The 24280-nt window shown below is 47.3% G+C and overlaps 1 protein-coding gene across 3 annotated transcripts in view; it reads left to right on the forward strand.

The window, feature by feature from the left end:
* Positions 1–24280, forward strand: part of mical3a (microtubule associated monooxygenase, calponin and LIM domain containing 3a) — a 637446-nt gene that overhangs the window by 233859 nt on the left and 379307 nt on the right. For all 3 annotated transcript variants that reach the window (XM_070900720.1, XM_070900722.1, XM_070900721.1), the window contains exon 13: positions 1813–2006. In XM_070900720.1, coding sequence (XP_070756821.1) covers positions 1813–2006 — 194 coding nt within the window. The remainder of the gene's footprint in view (positions 1–1812; positions 2007–24280) is intronic.

Consider the following 24280-nt stretch of genomic DNA (forward strand, 5'->3'; position numbering starts at 1 on the left):
CCTGTGTCCTAACTCACACCAAGTCCCGTTTACCCATCAATCCTATCATCGTCTATCCTGATGCACCAACGCCTCCCATTTCAAATCCTCATCCTTGTTTTCTAATCCCTTTATGGTCTTGACGCTCCAAATCACAGTAACCTCTTCCAGCCTTCTGAGATCTCCCCCTCAGTCCGACTCTGGCCTCTTGTACACCCACCATTAGTGGCTGTGCCTTTAGCTGCCTAGGCCCCACTCTCAGAAATTCCCTTCCTATACATCTCCACCTCCCTCACCTTTCTTTCTGGCACTCCTGGAAATCCAACACTTTCAACAAATTTTAGTTCTTCTTCTTTCTGCTTCTTAGGTTGTGTCTGTTTTCCTTACTCCTCTGAAAGTACGGTTACTTTTCAGTATTAAAAGCGATAAAGAAATCTGTGCTCTGCCTGCCATGGGAGTGTTTGATGGGACAGTGTAGAGGGAGCTTTACTCTATATCTAACCCTATGTACCTGCCCTGGGAGTGTTTGATGGGACAGTGTAGAGGGAGCTTTACTCTGTATCTAACCCCGTGCTGTACCTGCCCCTGACTTATTTGGATGGGGCACTGTTCAACAACAATGTGTATTTATATAGCACCTTTAATTTAGTGAAAAGTCCCAAGGTGCTTCACAGGAGTATTATGCAGCATGAAATTTGATACCGAGCCACATAAGGAGAAATTAGCACAGGTGACCAAAAGCTTTGTCAAAGAGGTAGGTTTTAAGGAGTGTCTAAAGGAAAGAGAGGTAGGGAGGAGGAGAGGTTTAGGCAGGGAGTTACAGAGATTTGGGCCCAAGCAACAAGGCACGGCCACCAGTGGTTGAGCGATTATAATCAGGGATGCTCAAGAGGACAGAATTAGAGGAGCGCAGACATCTTGGGGCGGTGGGGTGGGGGTGGTGGTTGTGGGGCTGAAGGAGATTACAGAGCTAGGGAGGGGTGAGGCCATAGAGGGATTTGAAAACAAGGATGAGAATTTTTAAATTGAGGCATTGCTTAACCGGGAGCCAATATAGATCACTGAGCACAGGAGTGATGGGTGAGCGCGACTTGGTTAGAGTTAGGACACGGGCAGCCGAGTTTTGGATCACCTCCAGTTTAAGTAGGATGGAATGTGGGAGGCAAGCCAGGAGTGGATTGGAATAGTCAAGCCTAGAGGTAACAAAGGCATGGATGAGGGCTTTAGCAGTAGATGAGCTGAGGCAGGGGCGGAGTCGGGCGATGTTGCTGAGGTGGAAATAGGCGGCCTTAGTTATGTGCCCTGGGATTGTTTGGGGCACTGTAGAGAGAGCTTTATTCTGTATCTAACCCTATGTACCTGCCCTGGGAGTGTTTGATGGGACAGTGTAGAGGGAGCTTTACTCTGTATCTAACCCCGTGCTGTACCTGCCCTGGGAGTGTTTGATGGGACAGTGTAGAGGGAGCTTTACTCTGTATCTAACCCCGTGCTGTACCTGCCCTGGGAGTGTTTGATGGGACAGTGTAGAGGGAGCTTTACTCTGAATCTAACCCCCCTATACCTGCCCTGGGAGTGTTTGATGGGACAGTGTAGAGGGAGCTTTACTCTGTATCTAACCCCCCTGTACCTGCCCTGGGAGTGTTTGATGGAACAGTGTAGAGGGAGCTTTACTTAGTATCTAACCCCGTGCTGTACTTGCCCTGAGAGTGTTTGATGCCGACACTGGGTACCTGTAATGGGAATTGTTTGTTCCTTGTAGTGACCGTCCTCACATTGTTGCGTGTTAAATTAATTGATGAAGGTAAATCAATGTTCTTTCCCGTTAACCTGCAGAGACTTTCCGCAGCTGAATGAGAAGAATGTGGAGAGCAATAACCAGATGGCGTTCGACATTGCCGAGCGGGAGTTTGGAATTTCCCCCATAATGACAGGGAAGGAGATGGCATCGGTGGGTGAACCAGACAAACTGAGCATGGTCATGTACCTGTCGCAGTTCTACGAAATGCTCAAGGACACGACCCCAGAGGGTGAGCAGATACCGTACAGAGCAGATAGTTTTGTTAAATGTACAGTGCTTACCTTTGGAGACGGTGTACGATGAGGAGGTGTTATTTGTAACCCAGTGTTTGGTCCCAGTCAGCTGTCAGTGTGGAGCTGTGCTGTTTCAATTGTTGGGCGGGCTCAGAGCAGCCAGTGCTCTGCTCAATAGCCACATTCCTTGCCAAGTCTCTCAGGCTAAAGGAGTCGACTGATACCTCACTGCGCGTTCCTCATATCCAAGTGACAGCAGGAGATTCACGTATTCACATCGTTAATGGGAACTTTCACTGTGTACACGGGTCCTCGGTAACTAGAGGTAGTCTATACGGGCTCTCTCTAACTAGAGGTAGTGTATACGGGCCCTCTGTAACTAGAGTTAGTCTATACGGGCCCTCTCTAACTAGAGGTAGTCTATACGGGCCCTCTGTAACTAGAGGTAGTTAATGGGAACTTTCACTAGTGTATACGGGCCCTCGGTAACAAGAGGTAGTTAATTTACCAGTGTATATGGACCCTTTGTAACTGGAGGGGGGAGAGGGTACAGAAGAGATTTACGAGAATGGTTCCAGGGATGAGGGATTCTAGTTTCATGGAGAGACTGGAGAAGCTGGGGTTGTTCTCCTTACAGCAGAGAAGGCTGAGGAGATTTGATGGAGGTGTTTAAAATCACGAAGGGTTTAGATAGAGTAAATAAAGAGAAACTGTTTCTAATGGCTGAAGGGCGGATAACGAGAGGGCATAGATTTAAGGTGATCGGCAAAAGAACCAAAGGCAACATGAGGAAAAACCTTTTCAAGCAATGAGTGGTTAGAATTTGGAATGCATTCCTGATCGGGCAGTGGAAACAGATTCAATAGTAGCCTTCAAAAGGGAATTGGATAAATACTTCAAGGAGAAAAAAATTGCACGGATATTGGGAAAAAGCGGGGGAGTGGGACTAACTGGACTGATCTTCAAAAGAGCTGGTGCAGACTCGATGGGCCGAATGACCACCTCCTGTGCTATATATCAGTGTATATGGGCCCTCGGTAACTAGAGATGGTTGATGTGAACTTTTGCCAGTGTATAAGCGCCCTCGGTAACTCCCCTCGGGGGAGTTAATGTGAACTTTTAGAATCATCGGGCGTAATTTTAACCCCCACAAATTGGTGGATTTGGGTCGGGTTCGATGTTAAAATGTTAAAAATCTCAAACCCGAACCCAGCCTGCCTCGAACCTGCCCACTTGCGGTTTTAATGGAGGTAGAACAGGGGGCGGGCAACCAACCATGAACATCTCCATCCTCAACTATGGCGCAGCCCAGCGTGAGTGCAAAAGGCAAGGCTAACCACCGTCAGTTAAAAGTGCCGAGTGGATGATCCTGAGTGGGGCCCACCATCACAGAAGCCAGTCTTCAGCCAATTCGATTCACTTCACATCATGTCAAGAAACGGCTGAGCGCACTGGATACAGCAAAGGCTATGGGCCCCGACAACATCCCGGCTGTCGTGCTGTCCAGAACTGGCCGCACCTCTAGCAAAACTGTTCCAGTACAGTTACAACACTGGCTTGTACCCAACAATGTGGAAAACTGCCCAGGTATGTCCTGTCTACAAAAAGTAGGACAAATCCAATGCGGCCAATTACCATCGCATCAGTCTACTCTCAATCATCAGCAATGATGCAGTGATGGAAGGTGTTGTTGACAGTGCAATCTGTTCGCAGTCAACCTCTTTCCTCCTCTGGTTCACAACAACATGTTTCAAGTAAGTACGAGCCCCTTCGTAGTGTAGTATACGGAACAAACTTTATTAATACACGGTACAGGTGATCAGCCTAACTGTATAGAGAATAGCTTTTTGGTTACTCTATCTTTTGAACCCTCCAAAGAAATGCTGAAAACCATGCTCCTTTATACACCATATTTTGCCTACATCAAAGGTACATGTCATAGATAAGACCTCATGACGTACCTATTCCCAAATCCTTTGATGACAGCCTATTCATGTAAACACTTAGGGCCCAAGTTTCGTCCTCAGTTGCTCCAAAAAATCAGGAGTATCTTGGAAATTCAAATTCTCGGCATTTAGTTTGCTCCAGTTCTAGTCAGTTAGAACAGTTTCATTTTGGAACAGAATTTTTTTCCAAAAGAGGGCGTGTCCGGCCACTTACGCCTGTTTTCAAAATTTCGGCAGTGAAAACTTACTCCAAACTAACTTAGAATGGAGTAAGTGAAGATTTTTGTACGCTCGAAAAAACCTTGTCTACACTTTAGAAAATCAGGCGTAGGGAATGGGGGGGGTGGTTAAAGGGAAGTTTACAAACATTAAACACTTCAGTTTTACAAATAAAGAGCCATCATCAATAATAAATGATAAAAACATCAATAAATCAACCAATAAATCAATCAAAAAAAATTAATAAGAAATATATATTTTTTAAATCAATAAATAAAACATTTTCTACTTACCGACTGCAGCACCGGGAGCCCTCCAACAGCATGCTGGGATGCCCCCTCCCCTGTGTGTCTCTGTCAGTGTCTCTATCTCTCTGTCTGTCTGTCTGTGTCTCTCACTCTCTGTCTGTCAGTGTCTGTGTTTCTGACAGCAAGGGATGGGGGAGGAGGGGGGAGGGATGGGGAGAAGGGGGAGGGATGGGGGAGAAGGGGGAGGGGGGAGGGATGGGGAGAAGGGAAGGAGGAGAAGGTGGGGAGGAGAAGGGGAAGGGGGAGGAGAAGGGGAAGGGGCGGAGGAGGAGGAGGAGAAGGGGAAGGGGGGAGGAGGAGAAGGGGAAGGAGGAGGAGGAGGAGGAGAAGGGGAAGGGGGGGAGGAGGGGGAGGGGAAGGGGGGGGAGAAGGAGAAGGGGGGAGGAGGGGAGGGGGGAGGAGGAGAAGAGAAAGGGGAGGGGGGGAGGAGGAGAAGGAGAAGGTAGAGAGGAGAAGGGGGGAGAAGGAGAAGGGGGAGGAGAAGGGGGGAGAGGAGAAGGGGGAAAGGGGTGTGGGAGAGGAGAAGGGGGAAGGGGGGGAGAGGAGAAGGGGAAAGGGAAGGGGGGGAAGGAAAGGAGAAGGGGGAAAGGAGAAGGGGGAGGAGGAAAGGAGAAGAGGAAGGGGGAAAGGGGAAGGGGGAAGGGGGAGGGAGGCTGAACGGGCTGGGCCCAGCCGGGCCAAATACTTCGGGCAGGGCCCGTCCCCAGCACCAGATTTACAGGTAGGTGGGGTCGGGTCGGGGGGAGCGCAGATCGGGGTTGGTGGGGTGGTGGGAGGGAGGTGAGTTCGGGTCGGGCCCGGGGGTGTGAGCGGGTGTCGGGGTCCGGTCCAGGGGGGGCGAGGAGCGGGAGTCGAGTCGGGTTGGGAGGAAGCAGGAGCTGGGCGTGTGAGGCAGCCCCAGTGAGGCCATTCGGCCAGGGCTAGGGGCTGCGTGCTTCGGGCCCCTCCCACACAGTTTTGGACGCCTGGAGCTACTGCACATGCGCGCCCACTGTAGCGCGCATGTGCAGAGGTCCCGGAACTGTTTTCAGCGCAGGGACCTGGCTCCGCCCCCTACAGCTCGTGCTGCACCGCGTCGAGCTGCAAACGACCTGCAGGGAGCCGGAGAATCTGTAAGTTTTTTTAGGCGCACTTTGTAGTGCGAGAAACGGCGTCCAGGTCGGGGCTGCGCTGTTCTAGGCGCGGCCTGAAACTTGGGCCCTTACAGTTGTTTACTTCAAAGCTACTTCCCCTAAACAAGACTGACTGATCTAACTATCCTGAAACCCTTTGAAGAATTGGCTTTATCAACCGTTATATTTCTATACTGTAGCTAATAGATTCCTCCGACCCATGTTTATCACTCAGGCCTCTAAAGTTACACTTTAATCACTCATGGCTGACATCATCACGAGCACTTATTTATTTGCACAAACACTTTTGCTCCAAGAATAAAAGAAATTTGACTGTTAACCTTTAACTCCGAAAGATGTACATATGCATCACTCCACGATGTCCACGCTATCAAGCGGCACTTAGCAATTACCTGCTCACTGATGCTCAGCTTGGGTTCCACTCGGCTCCAGACCTCATTACAGCCTTGGTCCAAACAAGGACAAAAGAGTTGAACTTCAGAGGTGAGGTGAGAGTGACTGCATTTGATATCAAGGCAGCATTTGACCGAGTGTGGCATCAAGAAGCCCTAGTAAAACTGAAGTCGATGGGAATCGGGGGGAAAGCTCTCCACGGCTGGAGTCATACCCAGCACAAAGGAAGATGGTTGTGGTGATTGGAGGTCAATCATCACAGCCCCAGGACATCGCTGCAGGAGTTCCTCAGGACATTGTCCTTGGCCCAACCATCTCCAACTGCTTCATAAGGTCAGAGGTGGAGATGTTCGCTGATGATTGCACAGTGTTCAGTTCCATTCGCAACTCCTCAGATAATGAAGCAGTCCATGCCCGCATGCAGCAAGACCTGGACAACATCCAGACTTGGGCTGATAAGTGGCAAGTAACATTCATGTCACACAAGTGCCAGGCACTGACCATCAACAACAAGAGAGAGTCTAACCACTGCCCTTTGACATTCAACGGCATTACCATCGCCGAATCCCCCAACATGGCAGATTATCACGAACAGCGCAAAGTGGGCAAGTTGGATCCAAAATTGGCTCAGAGGTAGGAAGCAAAGGGTAATGGTTGATGGGTGTTTTTGTGACTGGAAGGTTGTTTCCAGTGGGATTCCGCAGAGCTCCGTACTAGGTCCCTTGCTTTTTGTGGTATACAGATTGGATCTCCCTTACCCGGCACCACCTCTCGTCTGGCATGATTCCGGCTGCCGGGGGCACATGTGCAGAACGCAGCCGATCTGCACCCCAACTTTGGGCCCCCCCCGACACCCGCCGACACTTCGGGCCTGCCTGGTGCACCAACTTCCTCCCCGCCACCCCGCCCCCTGGCCTCAGTACACCTCCCCACCCCCTCCCCTGCCCCCTCGGACTGTCCTCCCTTTATCCGGCAAAATCCCTTATTCGGCACAGGCCAGGTCCCGAGGATGCTGGATAAGGGAGGGTCAACCTGTATATCTATATTTAGACTTCAATGTAGGGGGTATGATTAAGAAATTTGCAGATGATACTAAAATTGGCTATGTGGTTGATAATGAAGAAGAAAGGTGTCGAACATAAGACCATAAGAATTAGGACAAGGATTAAGCCATTTGGCCCCTCGAGCCTGCTCCGCCATTCAATAAGAGCATGACTGATCTTCGACCTCGACTCCATTTTCCTGCACTATCCCCATATCTGAAAATCTATTACTCTCTGCCTTAAATATACTTAACGACTGAGCCTCCGCAGCCCTTGAGTGAAGAGATTTAAGAACATAAGAAATAGGAGCAGTAGTAGACCATTTATTCTCTCGAGCTTGCTCTGCCATTCAATGAGACTCCACTTTCCTGCACTATCCGCATATCCTTTGATTCCCTTACTATCCAAAAATGTATTAATCTGTCTTGAATATACTTAACAACTGAGCATCCACAGCTCTCTGGGGTAGAGAATTCCAAAGATTCACCATCCTTGAAGCCTCTTTGCATCCTCCTCACAACTTACATTCCCACCTAGCTTTGTATCATCAGCAAACTTGGATATATTACATTTGGTCCCTTCATCCAAATCATTGATATAGATTGTGAATAGCTGGGGCCCTAGCACCGATCCTTGCGGTATCCCACTAGTTACAGCCTGCCAACCTGAAAATGACCCGTTTATTCCTACTCTGTTTTCTGTCCGTTAACCAATCCTCTATCCATGCTAGTATATTACCTACAATCAATCCCATGAGCCCTAATTTTTTTTTAATAACCTTTTGTGTGACACCTTATCGAATGCCTTCTGAAAATCTAAATACACCACATCCACTGGCTCCCCCTTATCTATCCTGCTAGTTACAACCTCAAAAAACTGTAACAGATTTGTCAAGCATGATTTCCCTTTCCTAAACTGTGTTGATTTCCCAATCCTATTAATTGTTTTCTAAGTGCCCTGTTGCCATGTCCTTAATATTCTAGCATTTTATCTACTACTGATGTCAGGCTAACTGGACTGTAGATTCCCGTTTTCTAGCTCAATCCTTTCTTAAATAGTGAGGTAACACTTGCTATCTTCCAATCTGCAGAAACCGTTCTAGAATCTATGGAATTTTTGGGAGATGACAACCAATGCACCCATTATCTCTATAGCCACCTCTTTTAAGAACATAAAAACATAAGAATTAGGAGCAGGAGTAGGCCATTTGGCCCCTCGAGTCTACTCCGCCATTCAATAAGATCATGGCTGATCTGATCATGGACTCAGCTCCACTTCCCTGCCCGCTCCCCATAATCCTTTACTCCCTTATCGCTCAAAAATCTGTCTATCTCCACCTTAAATATATTCAATGACCCAGCATCCACAGCTCTCTGGGGCAGAGAATTCCATAGATTTACAACCGTCTGAGGGAAGAAATTTCTCCTTACCTCAGTTTTAAATGGGCGACCCCTTATTCTAAGACTATGGGCCCAAGTTTCCACATGATTCGGGCCTGATTTTTAGGAGCAACTGGTGGAGAACGGACTTTTTTAGAAATCGCAATTCTCCACATTTTTTTTTCTGCAGTTCTAGTCAGGTAGAACAGTTCTAGTTTAGAACAGAATTTTTTCTTCAAAAGGGGGCGTGTCCGGCCACTGACGCCTGATTTGAAAGTTTCCACAGTGAAAATGTACTCCAAACTAAAGTAGAATGGAGCCAGTGAAGATTTTTGTAGAACTGAAAAAACCTGTTCTACACATTAAAAAATCAGGCGCAGGTTAGAAATTAGGCGTCCAGAACGAGGTGGGGGGGGGGGGGGGAAGGGAACTCATTAAATTCTACAATAAATCCTTATTTATACTTCTACAAATATTATACAAATAAATCCAACCTGAATAAACATTTATAAGCCACGAAAAGATTAAATAAACCATCTTCCTACCTGTGTGAAAGTGCTTCAGCCAGGGAGAATTCTGCAGCCGTTCATGCCGCTGAGCGGGAGGGGGAGAGAGAGAGGGAGAGAGGAGAGGAGAGGAGAGGAGAGGGGAGGGAGGGAGAGAGAGGGAGGGAGGGAGAGAGAGAGGGGGGGGGTGCGTCGGGTCGGGGAACAGGAGCGCGGGTCGGGTCAGTCGGGGGGGGGGGGGGAGGCGGGTGTCGGGTCGGTGCGGAGGGGGGGGGAGCGGGTCTCGGGTCGGGGCGGGGGGGGGAGCGGGTGTCGGGTGTCGGGTCGTCGGGGGGGGGGGGGGAGCGGGGGTCGGGTCGGGTCTGGTCGGCGGGTGGGGGGTGGGGGAGAGCGAGTGTCGGGTCTGGTCAGGCGGGGAGCAGGAGCTGGCCGTGGGAGGAGCCCCAGTGAGGCCATTGGGCCAGGGCTAGGGGCTGCGTGCTTCGGGCCCCTCCCACACAGTTCGACGCCTGGAGCTACTGCACTTGCGAGCCGACTGTAGCGCGCATGTGCAGAGGTCCCGGCACTGTTTTCAGCGCAGGGACCTGGCTCCGCCCCCCCCACAGCTCGTGCTGACTGCGCCGAGGGCCAGAGGACCTGTAAGTAGGTGCAGACTACCGAGGATATTTTTAGGCGCGAAAAACGGGCGCCCAGCTCGGAGGGGCGCCCGTTTTTTTTCTTGTGGAAACTTGGGCCCTATGTCTCCTAGTTTTAGTTTCCCCTATGAGTGGAAATATCCTCTCTGCATCCACATTGTCGAACCCCCTCATTATCTTATATGTTTCGATAAGATCACCTCTCATTCTTCTGAATTCCAATGTGTATAGGCCCAACCTACTCATCCTCATCTCCGGAATCAACCTAGTGAACCTTCTCTGAGCAGCCTCCAATGCAAGTATATCCTTCCTTAAATAAGGAGATCAAAACTGTATGCAGTACTCCAGGTGTGGCCTCACCAATACCCTGTACAGTTGTAGCAGGACTTCTCTGCTTTTATACTCTATCCCCCTTGCAATAAAGGCCAACATTCCATTTGCCTTCCTGATCACCTGCTGTACCTTTTGTGTTTCATGCACAAGGACCCCCAGGTCCCTCTGTACTGCAGCACTTTGCAATTTTTTTCCATTTAAATTATAATTTGCTTTTCTATTTCTTCTAAAGTGGATAACCTCACATTTTCCCACATTATACTCCATCTGCCAAATTTTTGCCCACTCACTTAGCCTGTCTATATCACTTTGCAGATTTTTTGTGTCCTCCTCACAATTTGCTTTCCCACCCATCTTTGTATCATCAGCAACTTGGCTACATTATACTCGGTCCCTTCATCCAAGTCATTAATATAAATTGTAAATAGTTGAGGACCCAGCACCGATCCCTGCGGCACCCCACCTGGAAACTGGAAAATGACCCATTTATCCTGACTCTCTGTTCTCTGTTAGTTAGCCAATCCTCTATCCATGCTAATATATTACCCCCAACCCCGTGAGCTTTATCTTGTGCAGCAACCTCTTATGTGGCACCTTATCGAATGCCTTCTGCAAATCCAATTACACCACATCCACTGGGCCTTAGGTTGTCCCAGGGGATTTATCGGCTTTCAGTCGCATTAATTGCTCCAATACGAATACTAATTTCTTTCAGTTCCTCATTCTTGCTAGACCCTTGGTTCTGAGGAAGGAAACGGTGCTTGATCTGGTTCTGAGGAAGGAAGTGGGGCAAGTGGAGCATGTTTCAGTGGGGGAGCATTTGGGAACGTCATTATGGAAAAGTAGTTATGGAAAAGGACAATGAAAAATCATACATGAAAATACACAACTGGAGGAAAAGGGATCTGGTCTAGGTGGATTGGAGTCAAAGATTGCCAGGTAAAACAGGCAAGGGAGGCTTTCAAAGAGGAGATAGTTCAGGTACAGACTAGATACATTCTCACACAGGGGAAAGGAAGTGCATCCAAAGAGAGAGATTCCTGAATTATTAAAATATAGAGATTAAAATGAAACATAAAAGGGATAAATATCAGGTTTATAATTAGTAGAGAACCAAGCAGAATATATAAAGTACAGAGGAGAACTGAAAAAGGAAGTAAGAGGGACAAAGAGAGAGTATGAGAATAGATTAGTGGGAAACACAAAATGGACCCCAAAAGTCTTTTATTGTAAAAGAGTGATCAAAGGAAGGGTGGGGCTGATTCGGGACCAAGAAGGAGATGTAGTCGGGTCTGAGGTACTCAATTAGCACTTTGCATCTGTCTTCACTAAAGAAAAGGATGCTGCCAATTTCACAGAAAAAAGAGGAGGTGCAAGAGGAATTGGAGAGGATAAAAATAAAGAACTGGTACTTAAAATGTTGGCAGTCCTCAAAGTAGAAAAGTCACCCAGTCTGGATGGGATGCAGCCTAGGTTACTGAGGGAAATTGTGGAGGCTGTGGTCATAATCTTCCAGTCCTCCTTCGATATGGGTGTGGTGCCAGGACAGGAGGATTGCAAATGATAGGCCCCTGTTTAAAAAAAGGGGAGAAGGTTAAACCTGTCCACTATAGGCCAGTCAGTCTAATGCGTTGCTGAGGAAACTTTTAGAGACAATAATCCGGGACAAAAATTAATTATCACTTGGAAAAAATATGGGTTAATAATTGAAAGTTAATTAATAAAAAGTTTAATTGTTGCCAAATTAGGCTATTTTAAGGATTAAGTCATGGCAGGAGAGCCCAGACCCTGTGTCATGCTCCTCCTGTGCCATGTGGGAAATCAGGGACGCTTCCAGTGTCCCTGACGACTATGTGTGCAGGAAGTGTATCCAGCTGCAGCTCCTGTTCGACTGCATGACAGCACTGGAGCTGTAGATGGATTCACTCTGGAGCATGCGTGATGCTGAGGATGTCGTGGATAGCACATTCAGTGAGTTGGTCACACAGCAGGTAAAGGTTACAAAGGCAGATAGGGGATGGGGTGACCATCAGGCAGAGCACGAGTAGGAAGGCAGTGCAGGAGTCCCCTGCAGTCTTCTCCCTCAAAAACAGATATACCGCTTTGGATATTGTTGGGAAGATGGCTCACCAGGGGAAGGCAGCAGCAGCCAAGTTCATTGCACCGTGGGTGGCTCTGCTGCACAGGAGGGCAGGAAAAAGAGTGGGAGAGCTATAGTGGACGGGGATTCTATTGTAAGGGGGATAGATAGGCATTTCTGCGGTTGCAACCGAGACTCCAGGATGGTATGTTGCCTCCCTGGTGCAAGGGTCAAGGATGTGTTGGAGTGGCTGCAGGGGGAAGGTGAACAGCCAGTTGTCATGGTGCATATAGGTACCAACGATATAGGTACAAAGCGGGATGAGGTCCTACAAGCTGAATTTAGGGAGCTAGGAGTTAAATTAAAAGGTAGGACCTCAAAGGTAGTAATCTCAGGATTGCTACCAATGCCATGTGCTAATCAGAGTAGGAATTGCAGGATAGCTAAGATGAATATGTGGCTTGAGGAATGGTGCAAGAGGGAGGGATTCAAATTCCTGGGACATTGGAATCGGTTCTGGGGGAGGTGGGACCAGTACAAACCGGACGGTCTGCACCTGGGCAGGACCGGAACCAATGTCCAAGACGGAGTTTTTGCTAGTGCTGTTGGGGAGGGGTTAAACTAATATGGCAGGGGGATGGGAATCTATGCAGGGAGACAGAGGGAAATAAAATGGGGCAGAAGCAAAAGATAGAAAGGAGAGTAGTAAAAGTGGAGGGCAGAGAAACCCAAGGCAAAAATCAAAAAGGGCCGCATGACAGCAAAATTCTAAAGGGACAAAGAGTGTTAAAAAGGACAAGCCTGAAGGCTCTGTGCCTCAATGCGAGGGAGTATTCGTAATAAGGTGGATGAATTAACTGCGCAGGCAGCTATTAACGATTATGATATCATTGGGATTACGGAGACATGGCTCCAGGGTGATCAAGGCTGGGAACTCATCATCCAGAGGTATTCAACATTCAGGAAGGATAGACAGAAAGGAAAAGGAGGTGGAGTAGCGTTGCTGGTTAAAGAGGAAATTAACGCAATAGTAAGAAAGGACATTAGCTTGGATGATGTGGAATCTGTATGGGTATACCAAAGGGCAGAAAACGCGAGTGGGAGTTGTGTACAGACCACCAAACAGTAGTAGTGAGGTTGGGGATGGTATCAAAAAAGAAATTAGGGATGCGTGCAATAAAGGTACAGCAGTTATCATGGGCGACTTTAATCTACATATAGATTGGGTTAACCAAGCTGGTAGCAATGCGATGGAGGAGGATTTCCTGGAGTGCATCAGGGATGGCTTTCTAGACCAATATGCTGAGGTACCAACTAGAGAGCTGGCCATCCTAGACTGGGTGTTGTGTAATGAGAGAGGACTAATTAGCAATCTTGTTGTGCGAGGCCCCTTGGGGAAGAGTGACCATAATATGGTAGAATTCTTTATTAAGATGGAGAGTGACAGTGTTAATTCAGAGACTAGGGTCCTGAACTTAAGGAAAGGTAACTTCGATGGTATGAGATGTGAATTGGCTAGGATAGACTGGCAAATGATACTTAAAGGGTTGACAGTGGATAGGCAATGGCAGACATTTTTAGATTACATGGATAAACCTCAACAATTGTACATCCCTGTCTGGAGTAGAAATAAAATGGGGAAGGTAGCTCAACTGTGGCTAACAAGGGAAATTAGGGATAGTGTTAAATCCAAGGAAGAGGCATATAAATTGGCCAGAAAAAGCAGCAAACCTGAGGACTGGGAGAAATTTAGAATTCAGCAGAGGAGGACAAAGGGTCTAATTAGGAGGGGGAAAATAGAGTATGAGAGGAAGCTTGCAGTGAACATAAAAACTGACTGTAAAAGCTTCTATAGATATGTGAAGAGAAAAAGATTAGTGAAGACCAAAATAGGTCCTTTGCAGTCAGAATCAGGTGAATTTATAATGGAGAACAAAGAAATGGCAGACCAATTGAACAAATACTTTGGATCTGTCTTCACTAAGGAAGACACAAATAACCTTCCGGAAATACTAGGGGTTCAACGGTCTAGCGAAAAGAAGGAACTGAAGGAAATCCTTATTAGTCAGGAAATGGTGTTCGGGAAATTGATGGGATTGAAGGCCGATAAATCCCCAGGGCCTGATAGGCTGCATCCCAGAGTACTTAAGGAAGTGGCCCTAGAAATAGTGGATGCATTGGTGATAATTTTCCAACAGTCTATTGACTCTGGATCAGTTCCTATGGACTGGAGGGTAACTAATGTAACACCACTTTTTAAAAAAGGAGGGAGAGAGAAAACAGGGAATTATAAACCGGTCAGCCTGACACCGGTGGTGGGGAAAATGTTGGAATCAATTATTAAAGATGAAATAGCAGCGCATTTTGAAAGCAGTGACAGGATTGGTCCAAGTCAGCATGGATTTATGAAGGGGAAATCATGCTTGACAAATCTTCTGGAATTTTTTGAGTATGTAACTAGTAGAGTGGACAAGGGAGAACCAGTGGATGTGGTGTATTTAGACTTTCAAAAGGCTTTCACAAGAGATTCGTGTGCAAAATTAAAGCACATGGTATTGGGGGTAATGTATTGACGTGGATAGAGAACTGGTTGGCAGACAGGAAGCAGAGAGTCGGAATAAACGGGTCCTTTTCAGAATGGCAGGTGGTGACCAGTGGTGTACCGCAGGGTTCAGTGCTGGGACCCCAGCTATTTACAATATATATCAATGATTTAGATGAAGGAATTGAATGTACTATCTCCAAGTTTGCAGATGACACTAAGCTGGGTGGCGGTGTGAGCTGTGAGGAGGATGCTAAGAGGTTGTAGGGTGACTTGGACAGGTTAGGTGAGTGGGCAAATGCATGGCAGATGCAGTATAATGTGGATAAATGTGAGGTTGTCCACTTCGGTGGCAAAAACAGGAAGACAGAATATTATCTGAATGGTGACAGATTAGGAAAAGGGGAGCTGCAACGAGACCTGGGTGTCATGGTACATCAGTCATTGAAGGTTGACATGCAGGTACAGCAGGCGGTGAAGAAGGCAAATGGCCTTCATAGATAGAGGATTTGAGTATAGGAGCAGGGAGGTCTTACTGCAGTTGTACAGAGCCATGGTGAGGCCATATCTGGACTATTGTGTTCAGTTTTGGTCTCCTAATTTGAGGAAGGAGGTTCTTGCTATTGAGGGAGTACAGCGAAGGTTCACCAGACTAATTCCCGGGATGGCAGGACTGACATATGAGGAGAGACTGGATCAACTGGGCTTGTATCCACTGGTGTTTAGAAGAATGAGAGGGGATCTCATAGAAACATATAAAATTCTGACGGGATTGGATAGGTTAGCTGCAGGAAGAATGTTCCCATTGCTAGGGAGTTCCAGAACCAGGGGACAGAGTCTAAGAATAATGGGTAAGCCATTTAGGACCGAGATGAGGAGAAACTTCTTCACTCAGAGAATTGTTAACCTGTGGAATTCTCTACTGCAGAAAGTTGTTGAAGCCAGTTCATTAGATATATTCAAAAGGGAGTTAGATATGGCCCTTACGGCCAAAGGGGTCAAGGGGTATGGAGAGAAAGCAGGAAAGGAGTACTGAGGTTGAATTATCAGCTATGATCTTATTGAATGGTAGTGCAGGCTTGAAGGGCCGAATGGCCTACTTCTGCACCTATTTTCTATGTTTCTAATAAATCTGCCCACTGTTCTAAGATCATCTGAGACGCCAACAATAGCAGCAGGTTTCTCTTCTCCACCACTAACCCTCTTCTCAAACCACCCTCCCTTGCCTCTTCCTCTCTCACCTCTGTTAGTGAAAATAAATTCACATAGACTCTGGTAAGGTAAGAGAGACAGCTTTATTGCTAACAGAGCTCTGTGAGAAGAGTTGAGGTCCCGCGACCTGCGAAGCACCTTCTCCCCAAGTGCCTGGTGCCGCGGGGTTATTAGCAGTTTACAGAGGGCGGAATACAATCATTTAAATTCATTTACATACAACCAATCAATCCATATGGCAACGCAATTCATTTACATACAACCAATCAATCCATATGGCAACCCAATTCATTTACATACAACCAATCATATTGTTGCACAACTTTATAGTCCTAGTGAAACCTGATAGCATGGCGCGAGTTTGGGGGCCCTTCCTCTGTATCTTCCTTTGTGGTTAGTTATTCTGTTGCAAAGCTTTCTATGAAACAGTGGCCTGCACCTGGCCATGAGTCACTTGTTGCTGCAGAGTTCATTAGGCTTCTTGGTACAAAGTTCATTTAGTGAAAAGGCAGATAGTTGGCTTACCCCATCATGCTTTGCTATGTCCGAAAATCCACTCCAACATTTCCCCCTGTTGGTCCTGGAGGATGTTCACGAAATCCAGATGACCACAATGAAGGTGGCTCAGTGCCTGCATCGTCCGCTCCGTCTTCCTCGGCGTCTCCAGGTGTTCCCATCAGATGTTCTTTTCCGGTGATCATGCTGGCAACCAGCAGTATTCCTTGCTGATGGCCCGCGTTAGTATCCTTCTCCGGGTACGCCCTTTTTGGGGTATGTGAGTGGTCCTATAGTTCCTACTGCGAAGAGGACCGGGAGGGTCGGTGTTGTGGTCTTTGGTCTTGGAGGTGCCGTTGAGGAGGAACACGAATCCCTCCTTAGCTCTATAACACTTTACGTCGGTGTTGCTAACACTTGTGAACTGCTTATACCACCAATTGCTCGGTTCCCTTGAATTTGAGCCCGATCCTACCAATTGGTAAGCATCAAACGGGTATGCCCATGTTTCTGAGCTGACATGAGTTCCGTTGCACTGACCGCAGATAACTTGCCTCCCTGCGGTCACGTTCAGGCATCTTTGCCCGTTACAGGTGCAAGTAAACTGGCCTCTATGCACTCAACAGTCCTGACGGGCACACTGCGTCTGCACACAGGTGGCGTTCTCAGGAACCAGGGCATATACACACCCCCAGCCTTGCCCCGAGAAGCAAAGCGGGTAGCTTGCATTGTCTGAGCTTACCATTTCGTCCTTTCCCCGGTACCCCCTGCACACAGGATCTGTGGGATTTATTAATTCCATGCATCTTCCCTGTATACCCCTTCTATAATCGCCCGTTTGTCCCTCACAGGGTGCGTCCGAGGTATCCGCCGTATATAAGTCACGGGGGGTCCACCCAGGAGTGGCCACAAACAGGGCCTCTACTGATTGGGCTAGTGGGTAACACATGGTTCGATTGCTGTGTAAACATATATGGGTCTTGAAAAACAAGTTATCTTCTAATCCTATTAGCTTTACAACCGTGACAACATAGAGTAATGCTATCTTAGACATGTTTGTTACGCTCAAACAATACAATATTTACACATTAGCAGCAGCCGTAATTTGGACCTTCTTGCAGTCGTCACCTGTTCGGGGTGCATAAACAAGTATCCTGGTTACATTATCGTGAATCACATGTCTTATGTTTACTCATTAGTTTCTTTGTACAATTTCAACTGGGTCCAATGTTTCCATACACTCTTCCCTCTTATGTCCAGACAGGCACAGGTGTCTCCACTGATTATGACCTCATATGGGCCATTCCATTTTGGTGCAAACCCTGGTTTTTCAGGTAATGTTTTTACCATGATGCGACGTCCCGCCATCAGGATGTCAGTGAGCCTTTCAAGCTCTTTCTGAGCGTCTCTCGCTTCCTGATTGTCTCTTACTAATTTACGCATCCCTTTGAGTTGAGTGCTTAGTTCCAAAACATACCGTTTAATTTTGTCTTTTAATGGGCCTACGTCGGCCCCACCTGTTATGATGCTTTCTGGTAATTGCATCGCCCTTCCTGTCATTAGTTCATAAGGGGTTAATCCGGTTGTCCGGTTTACCGTGGCTCTTAACTTCATTAATATAATAGGTAATACTTCTGTCCACGTTCTTCCTGACGTTTGCATGGCCTTGGCCAGGGCGTTCTTAAGGGTACGGTTCATGCGTTCTACCATTCCAGAACTCTGCGGGTGGTAGGGGATGTGGAATTTTTGTTTGATGCCCATCAGCTGGCATACTGTTTTTACAATCTTCCCGGTGAAGTGGGTGCCTTGGTCGGAATCTATCTGAAGAGGCACTCCCCATTGGGGAATCACCTGCTCGGTCAATATCCTTGCCACTGTTGAGGCAGTGCAATCACGTGTGGGGAAAGCTTCCACCCACCGGGTAAATTGATCTATAATCACTAGGCAATAGCTTTTTCCATCGAATGGGGGCAAAGGACCTGTGAAATCAATTTGTAAATGTTCCCATGGCCCCCGTGGACGGGGCTGGTGTCCTATTTTAATTTTAATGGGCCTGCCTGGATTATATTGTGCGCACGTAACACATCGATGGCAATGTTTGGCAATATCTCTCACCATCCCCTTCCACCACCAATCTCTTCCAAGACTCTCGGTCATGGCCTCTCGTCCCGAATGGGACAGGCCATGGTGCAACTCCAATAAGGTATTCTGTATGCATTCAGGCGCCATTATCTTGTCGTTTCGTCTCCAAACGTTATCCTTTCCTTGCGTTGCGCCCTGCTTTGTCCACATACCCCTTTCTTCCCCAGAAGTGTCCTGGTGTAGTTTCTTGATACTTACCTATTCATCTTGGACCCCAGCGACACTGACTGAGGCTTCCCCACGCTCCTCTTGTTCTAATGCCTCTTGTGCAGCTAAGTCCGCAGCTTGATTTCCCTGGTGTCTCAGCCAATCTGGATTGGTTCGGTCCGGTTCCCTTTGGTGGGCTTTAATTTTAATGACCGCTACCTGTTTTGGTTTATTACTGGCTGCTAAGAGAGCTTCTATTCTCAGCTGGTGTTTTATGGGATGTCCGCTGGTTGACCCTCCTGCTGTCATATAATCGTGTACTACCCCGAATGCATATCTACTGTCCGTGTAGATATTAACGATCTTACCCTCTGATAGTTCCAGTGCCCGGGTGAGGGCTACCAATTCTGCCACATGAGCTGACGACCCCCCATTAATTCGCCCTGATTTGACTGTCTCTAGATCCTGGTTAACTACAGCCCATCCGGTACGAGGTAGTCCCTGGTTAACTACAGCCCATCCGGTACGAGGTAGTCCCTCTACGTATTTTCGCGAGCCGTCCACAAACAAGGTTTGTTCTGCGGTTTGAAGGGGCATGTCTTTTATTCTATCCTCTTCCATGTCCATATCCACGTCCCCGCAATCGTGGGGCTCTCCCTCTTGCACTATGCCCTCCGTGGGGTTTTTCCCCGACATCTCTAATTATAGTTACTGCTTTGTTGGGTGGCAAGAGGACTGCTTCCCACTTTGCCCGTCTCATATTAAAAACGGTTCTCAGTTTTCCTGTGTTTAATATTTCTACCAACGTGTGTTTGGTGTGGAGAATGATGTTTCCGGTCATTACCACGGGCTCACTTATTTTTACTGCCCAAGCTGCGCAGTCTGGTGTAGCTATACATCTGGATAATCCGGTCACCACCGGACCTTCGGCGGTGGAGTAATAGGCTATAGGTCTCCTTTTATCCCCGTGATCTTGGGTGACCACGGCCGTATAGAACCCATCTTCATTGGTACAGTGGATGTGGAAATCTTTACCCATGTCAGGCAGTCCCAATCCAGGTGCGGAAACTAGTTCTGACTTGAGTTTACTATACACCTGTTTTTGTTCAGGACCCCACTCTATAAGGTCTAGGGCCGGTTTTCCTCCCTTTACTAGTCTTTGTATAGGCTCGGCAATCTTTGCAAACTCAGGGATAAAGTTCCGGCTGTAATTAAAGAGACCCAGTACCTTCCTCACCCCCCTCACCGTTACTGGTCTAGGCATGTCCTTGACAGCCTTTTTCCTATCCAAGGGCATTTCTTTCAACCCCTTTGAAAGGCAGTACCCTAGGTACAGGACTTGGGTTTTCCCTACCTGGGCTTTCTTGGGGTTGACCTTAAGGCCTGCCGTCTCCAAAGCTCATAACACCAGGTATAGGGTTGCCTGATGTTCCTCCTTCTGAAACTATTAATATGTCGTCGACATATTGTAAAATACTATTTCCTGCCGGTACTTCTATTTGTTTTAGTACGTCGCTCATGACTCGGTGGAATATGCCAGGACTATTATGGAACCCTTGTGGTAATCGGGTCCAAGTATATTGTTTATCCTCTACCGTGAAGGCGAATTTCTCTTGTGATTCTGGGTTGAGGGGAAGTACCCAGAAACCATTGGCTATGTCCAGGACTGTAAAGATTTTATGTTCAGGGGATAATCCATTAAGGATTGTGGAGGGACTGGCCACTATCAGGTATAGTTTGGGGGTGACCTTATTAAGGATGGTGTAGTCAATGGTTAGTCTATAACTCCCATCTGGCTTCCTTACTGGCCATGTTGGGGAGTTAGTGGTGCTAACAGTTTCTCTTAAGATCCCTTTACTATTTCTACAACTGCTGTTCTGGCTACGGGTCTTATAGGGTATTGCCAGTGTGGTTTATGAGATGGTCCAGGGACCATAATAGGGTCCATGTCCACCTTTCCGGTATCCAATTTTGTCTGTGCCCAAACCCCGGACTCAGAGGCACAAATGTCGCCATATCCTCCAGTCTCGGTATGCCAGTTGGTTTTTGTGGCTGTTGCTGCACCTAAACTTTCCATATGGTAAGCTATCTGTTCCAAATCTCCCTTACTGCCATCTGCCTTTGGCCATGTTAATTTCCCCTTGCCACAATCAATCAGGGCCTGAAATTCCTTCATTACGTCATTCCCCAATATTGTTCCCTCACGATTCTTGCATACGTAAAATCTCATGGGTATACATAAATTATCAATGTCCATCACTTGGGTGGTGCTCAGGTAGGCCGGTGTTGGCCGTCCATCTATTCCGTTTATTAAAGCCTTTTTGTCGGTTACGGGAAGTGGTAGATTGGTAATAGATATTGAGGCTCCAGTGTCCACTAGCATCTCACACTGTCGGCCCCCAACTAATGCAGACTCATATGTCCTTCCCTCCTTTTTACTTTGTACAGGGGCCGCCGGGCATCACAGGGTGGCTTTGTACTCCTGCCACTGCTGGTATTCCTGTTCTGACAGGATCCTTGCCTTATTAGGATAGCCATTTTTACTATAGTATGTTGCGTCTAAATGTCCCTGTTTGCTGCAATATGTGCATTGTTTTTCCATGCGTTTCCCCTTACGTTCTTTGGCAAAGTGACCCACCTTCCCGCAGTTATGGCATGTCCACTTTTTCTGTCCTCCCGCCGTCCCTGCTGCAAAAACCCTTTCTTGTTTTATCTTTGTTTGGGATTTTTCATCGCCCCTCCCTGGACGCCACTCGCCCACTTGACCAGTTCATCATAATCCTGGGTTACAATTACTCCCATTTTTATAATGGTCTGGTGTGCAGCGGATAGTCCGTCCTTTACTTGCTCAATTAGTCTTGCTAACTGATGTACTAGTAATACTCCGGCCTTTTTGGTTTTATCTTTCTTTTGTTTTGCCATCCAATTTCGCTGTTGTTCTAATGTCTGGGATACATCCCAGCCGTCTTTCTGCATTTTTTAAATTAAGACTTGTCGATCGGTCATGTAAGAGTTAATTAAGGACCCAGGCGGTCCACATTTTACGTCAGTTTCCTTACCTGCCATTGAAGATGTTTATTCTATGTTCCTGTATTCCCCTTTAGTTTATGGAATTTCCGAACTTAAATACTTAAAGACCTCTTGTCTTGCTCGCGAAGATTAACGTGTTTCCTTAGCACCGGAGTCCGGCTCTTGGTTGGAGTGATCAGCTCCCTTCCGCACCGATTTCTATATCACCTTCTATGAACATTGGACTAAAATAATCAACCCCCGCTTCACTAATTACTTTACTTTCAGTCTGCGTTGTACGCCACTACAGTCTGAATTTCTTAACTCTTGTCACATACTATCAAGTTATGTCTCTTTCCTCACTTAATCTATTTTATTTGTTTGATACCACTTCGCCGGCCAGCCGCTTCCCCAGTATAATTTCTGGGTGGTCAGAAATTGACTACTGTCCCGTTCTACTGGGTCATATGACTATCCAGCTCCGCGGTATCCTGCCAATTTGTTAGTGAAAATAAATTTACATGGACTCTGGTAAGGTAAGAGAGACAACTTTATTGCTAACAGAGCTCTGTGAGAAGAGTTGAGGTCCCGCGACCTGCGAAGCACCTTCTCCCCGAGGGCCTGGTGCCACGGGGTTATAAGCAGTTTACAGAGGGCGGAATACAATCATTTAAATTCATTTACATACAACCAATCAATCCATATGGCAACGCAATTCATTTACATACAACCAATCAATCCATATGGCAACGCAATTCATTTACATACAACCAATCATATTGTTGCACAACTTTTTAGTCCGAGTGAAACCTGATAGCATGGTGCGAGTTTGGGGGCCCTTCCCTGTATCTTCCTTTGTGGTTAGTTATTCTGTTGCAAAGCTTTCTATGAAACAGTGGCCTGCACCTGGCCATGAGTCACTTGTTGCTGTGGAGTTCATTAGGCTTCTTGGTACAAAGTTCATTTAATGAAAAGGCAGATAGTTGGCTTACCCCATCATGCTTTGCTATGTCCGAAAATCAACTCCAACACCTCCAACAATAAATGTGAGGAGCTCATGGACTTCTGTGTTAAAAAGATCCATTCAACTGCTTTCAATTCCCTCCCTCCCCCAGTCCACCGGACCTGACTTCCTCTCTGCTTTCCCCCTGCCCTAACCCTAAATGTGCATATTTCTCTAATTTTTCTCCGATCTCTCCCCATGCTCATCTTGTCAATGAGACCGACCTCCTGCTCTCTCGACCCTATTCCTACAAAATTGCTGACAACCTAACTCTTTTCTGGCTCCCATGTTAGCGGACATTGTTAACGGTTCTCTCTCCTCCAGTATTGTCCCCTTTTCCTTCAAATCTACTGTCGTCACCCTTCTCCTCAAAAGTCCAACCCTTGACCCCGCCGTCCTTGTGAGCTACCGCCCCACCTTCAACCTCCCTTTTCTCTCCAAAGTCTTTAAAGTGTTGTCGCCTCCCAAATCCGCGGCCATCTTTCCCAGAACTCCTTGTTTGAATCCCTCGGATCAGGCTTCCGTTCCTGCCACAGTACCGAAACTGCTCTTGCTAAGGTCAGAAATGACATCTAATTGACTGCGACAAAGGTCATCTATCCCTTCTCGTCCTTCTGGACCTATCTGCAGCCTTTGACACGGTTGACCACAAACGCCTCCCAATTGTCGTCCAGCTGGATGGGACTGCACTCGCCTAGTTTCATTTCTAGCTTTCCAGCAGTAACCAAAGAATCACCTGCACTGTTACCTCTGGTGTCCCCCAAGGATCTATCCTTGGCCCCCTCCCCTATTTCTCGTCTACATGCTGCCCCCCTGTAACATCATCTGGTAACTCAGTTATCACATATACACTGATGATACCCAGCTCTACCTCTCCTCCAGCCCTCTCGCACCCTCCACCATCTCTATATACTATCAGACTGCTTGTCTGACATCCAGCACTGTATGAGTAGAAATTTCTTCCAATTAAGTATCGGGCAGACTGAAGCCATAGTCTTCGGTTCACACCACAAACTCCATTCCCTTTCAACTGATTTGATCTCTCTCCCCGCCAACTGTCTCAGGCTGACCTTGGTCAGGTTTGATCACGTATTGAGCTTCCTACCTTCTATCTGTTTTATCACTGAGACTGCCCATTTCTACCTGTAATATGGCCCGTCTCCGCCCTTATCGCAACTTATCTGCTGCTGATACCCTTATCCATGCCCGTATCACCTCTACACTTGACTATTCTACTGCACTCATGGCCGGCCTCTCGAGTTCTACCATCGATAAACTTGAGGTGATCCAAAACTCTGCCGCCTGTGTGCTAACTCGCTCCAAGTCCTGCTCACCAATCTCCCCTGTGCTTGCTGAACTACATTGTCTCCCAGTTAAGCAACACCCCAATTAAAAAAGTTTCATCCTTGTTTTCAAATCGCTCTGGCCTCGCCCCTCCCTAGCTCTGTAATATGTCCTACTATCAACAAGGGCAGACATCAACGACGAGGTCCAACACCGCCTCCAGTGCACTAGCGCAGCCTTCGGTCGCCTGAGGAAGAGTGTTTGAAGACCAGGACCTCAAATCTGGCACCAAGCTTATGGTTTGCAGGGCTGTAGTGATACCCGCCCTCCTATATAGCTCAGAGATATGGATCATATACAGTAGACACCTCAAATTGCTGGAGAAATACCACCAAAGCTGTCTCTGCAAGATTCTGCAAATCCCCTGGGAGGATAGATGCACGAACGTCAGTGTTCTCAAT

Source organism: Pristiophorus japonicus, chromosome 15 (genome assembly GCF_044704955.1).
Source record: "Pristiophorus japonicus isolate sPriJap1 chromosome 15, sPriJap1.hap1, whole genome shotgun sequence".
In the NCBI taxonomy this organism is placed as follows: domain Eukaryota; kingdom Metazoa; phylum Chordata; class Chondrichthyes; family Pristiophoridae; genus Pristiophorus; species Pristiophorus japonicus.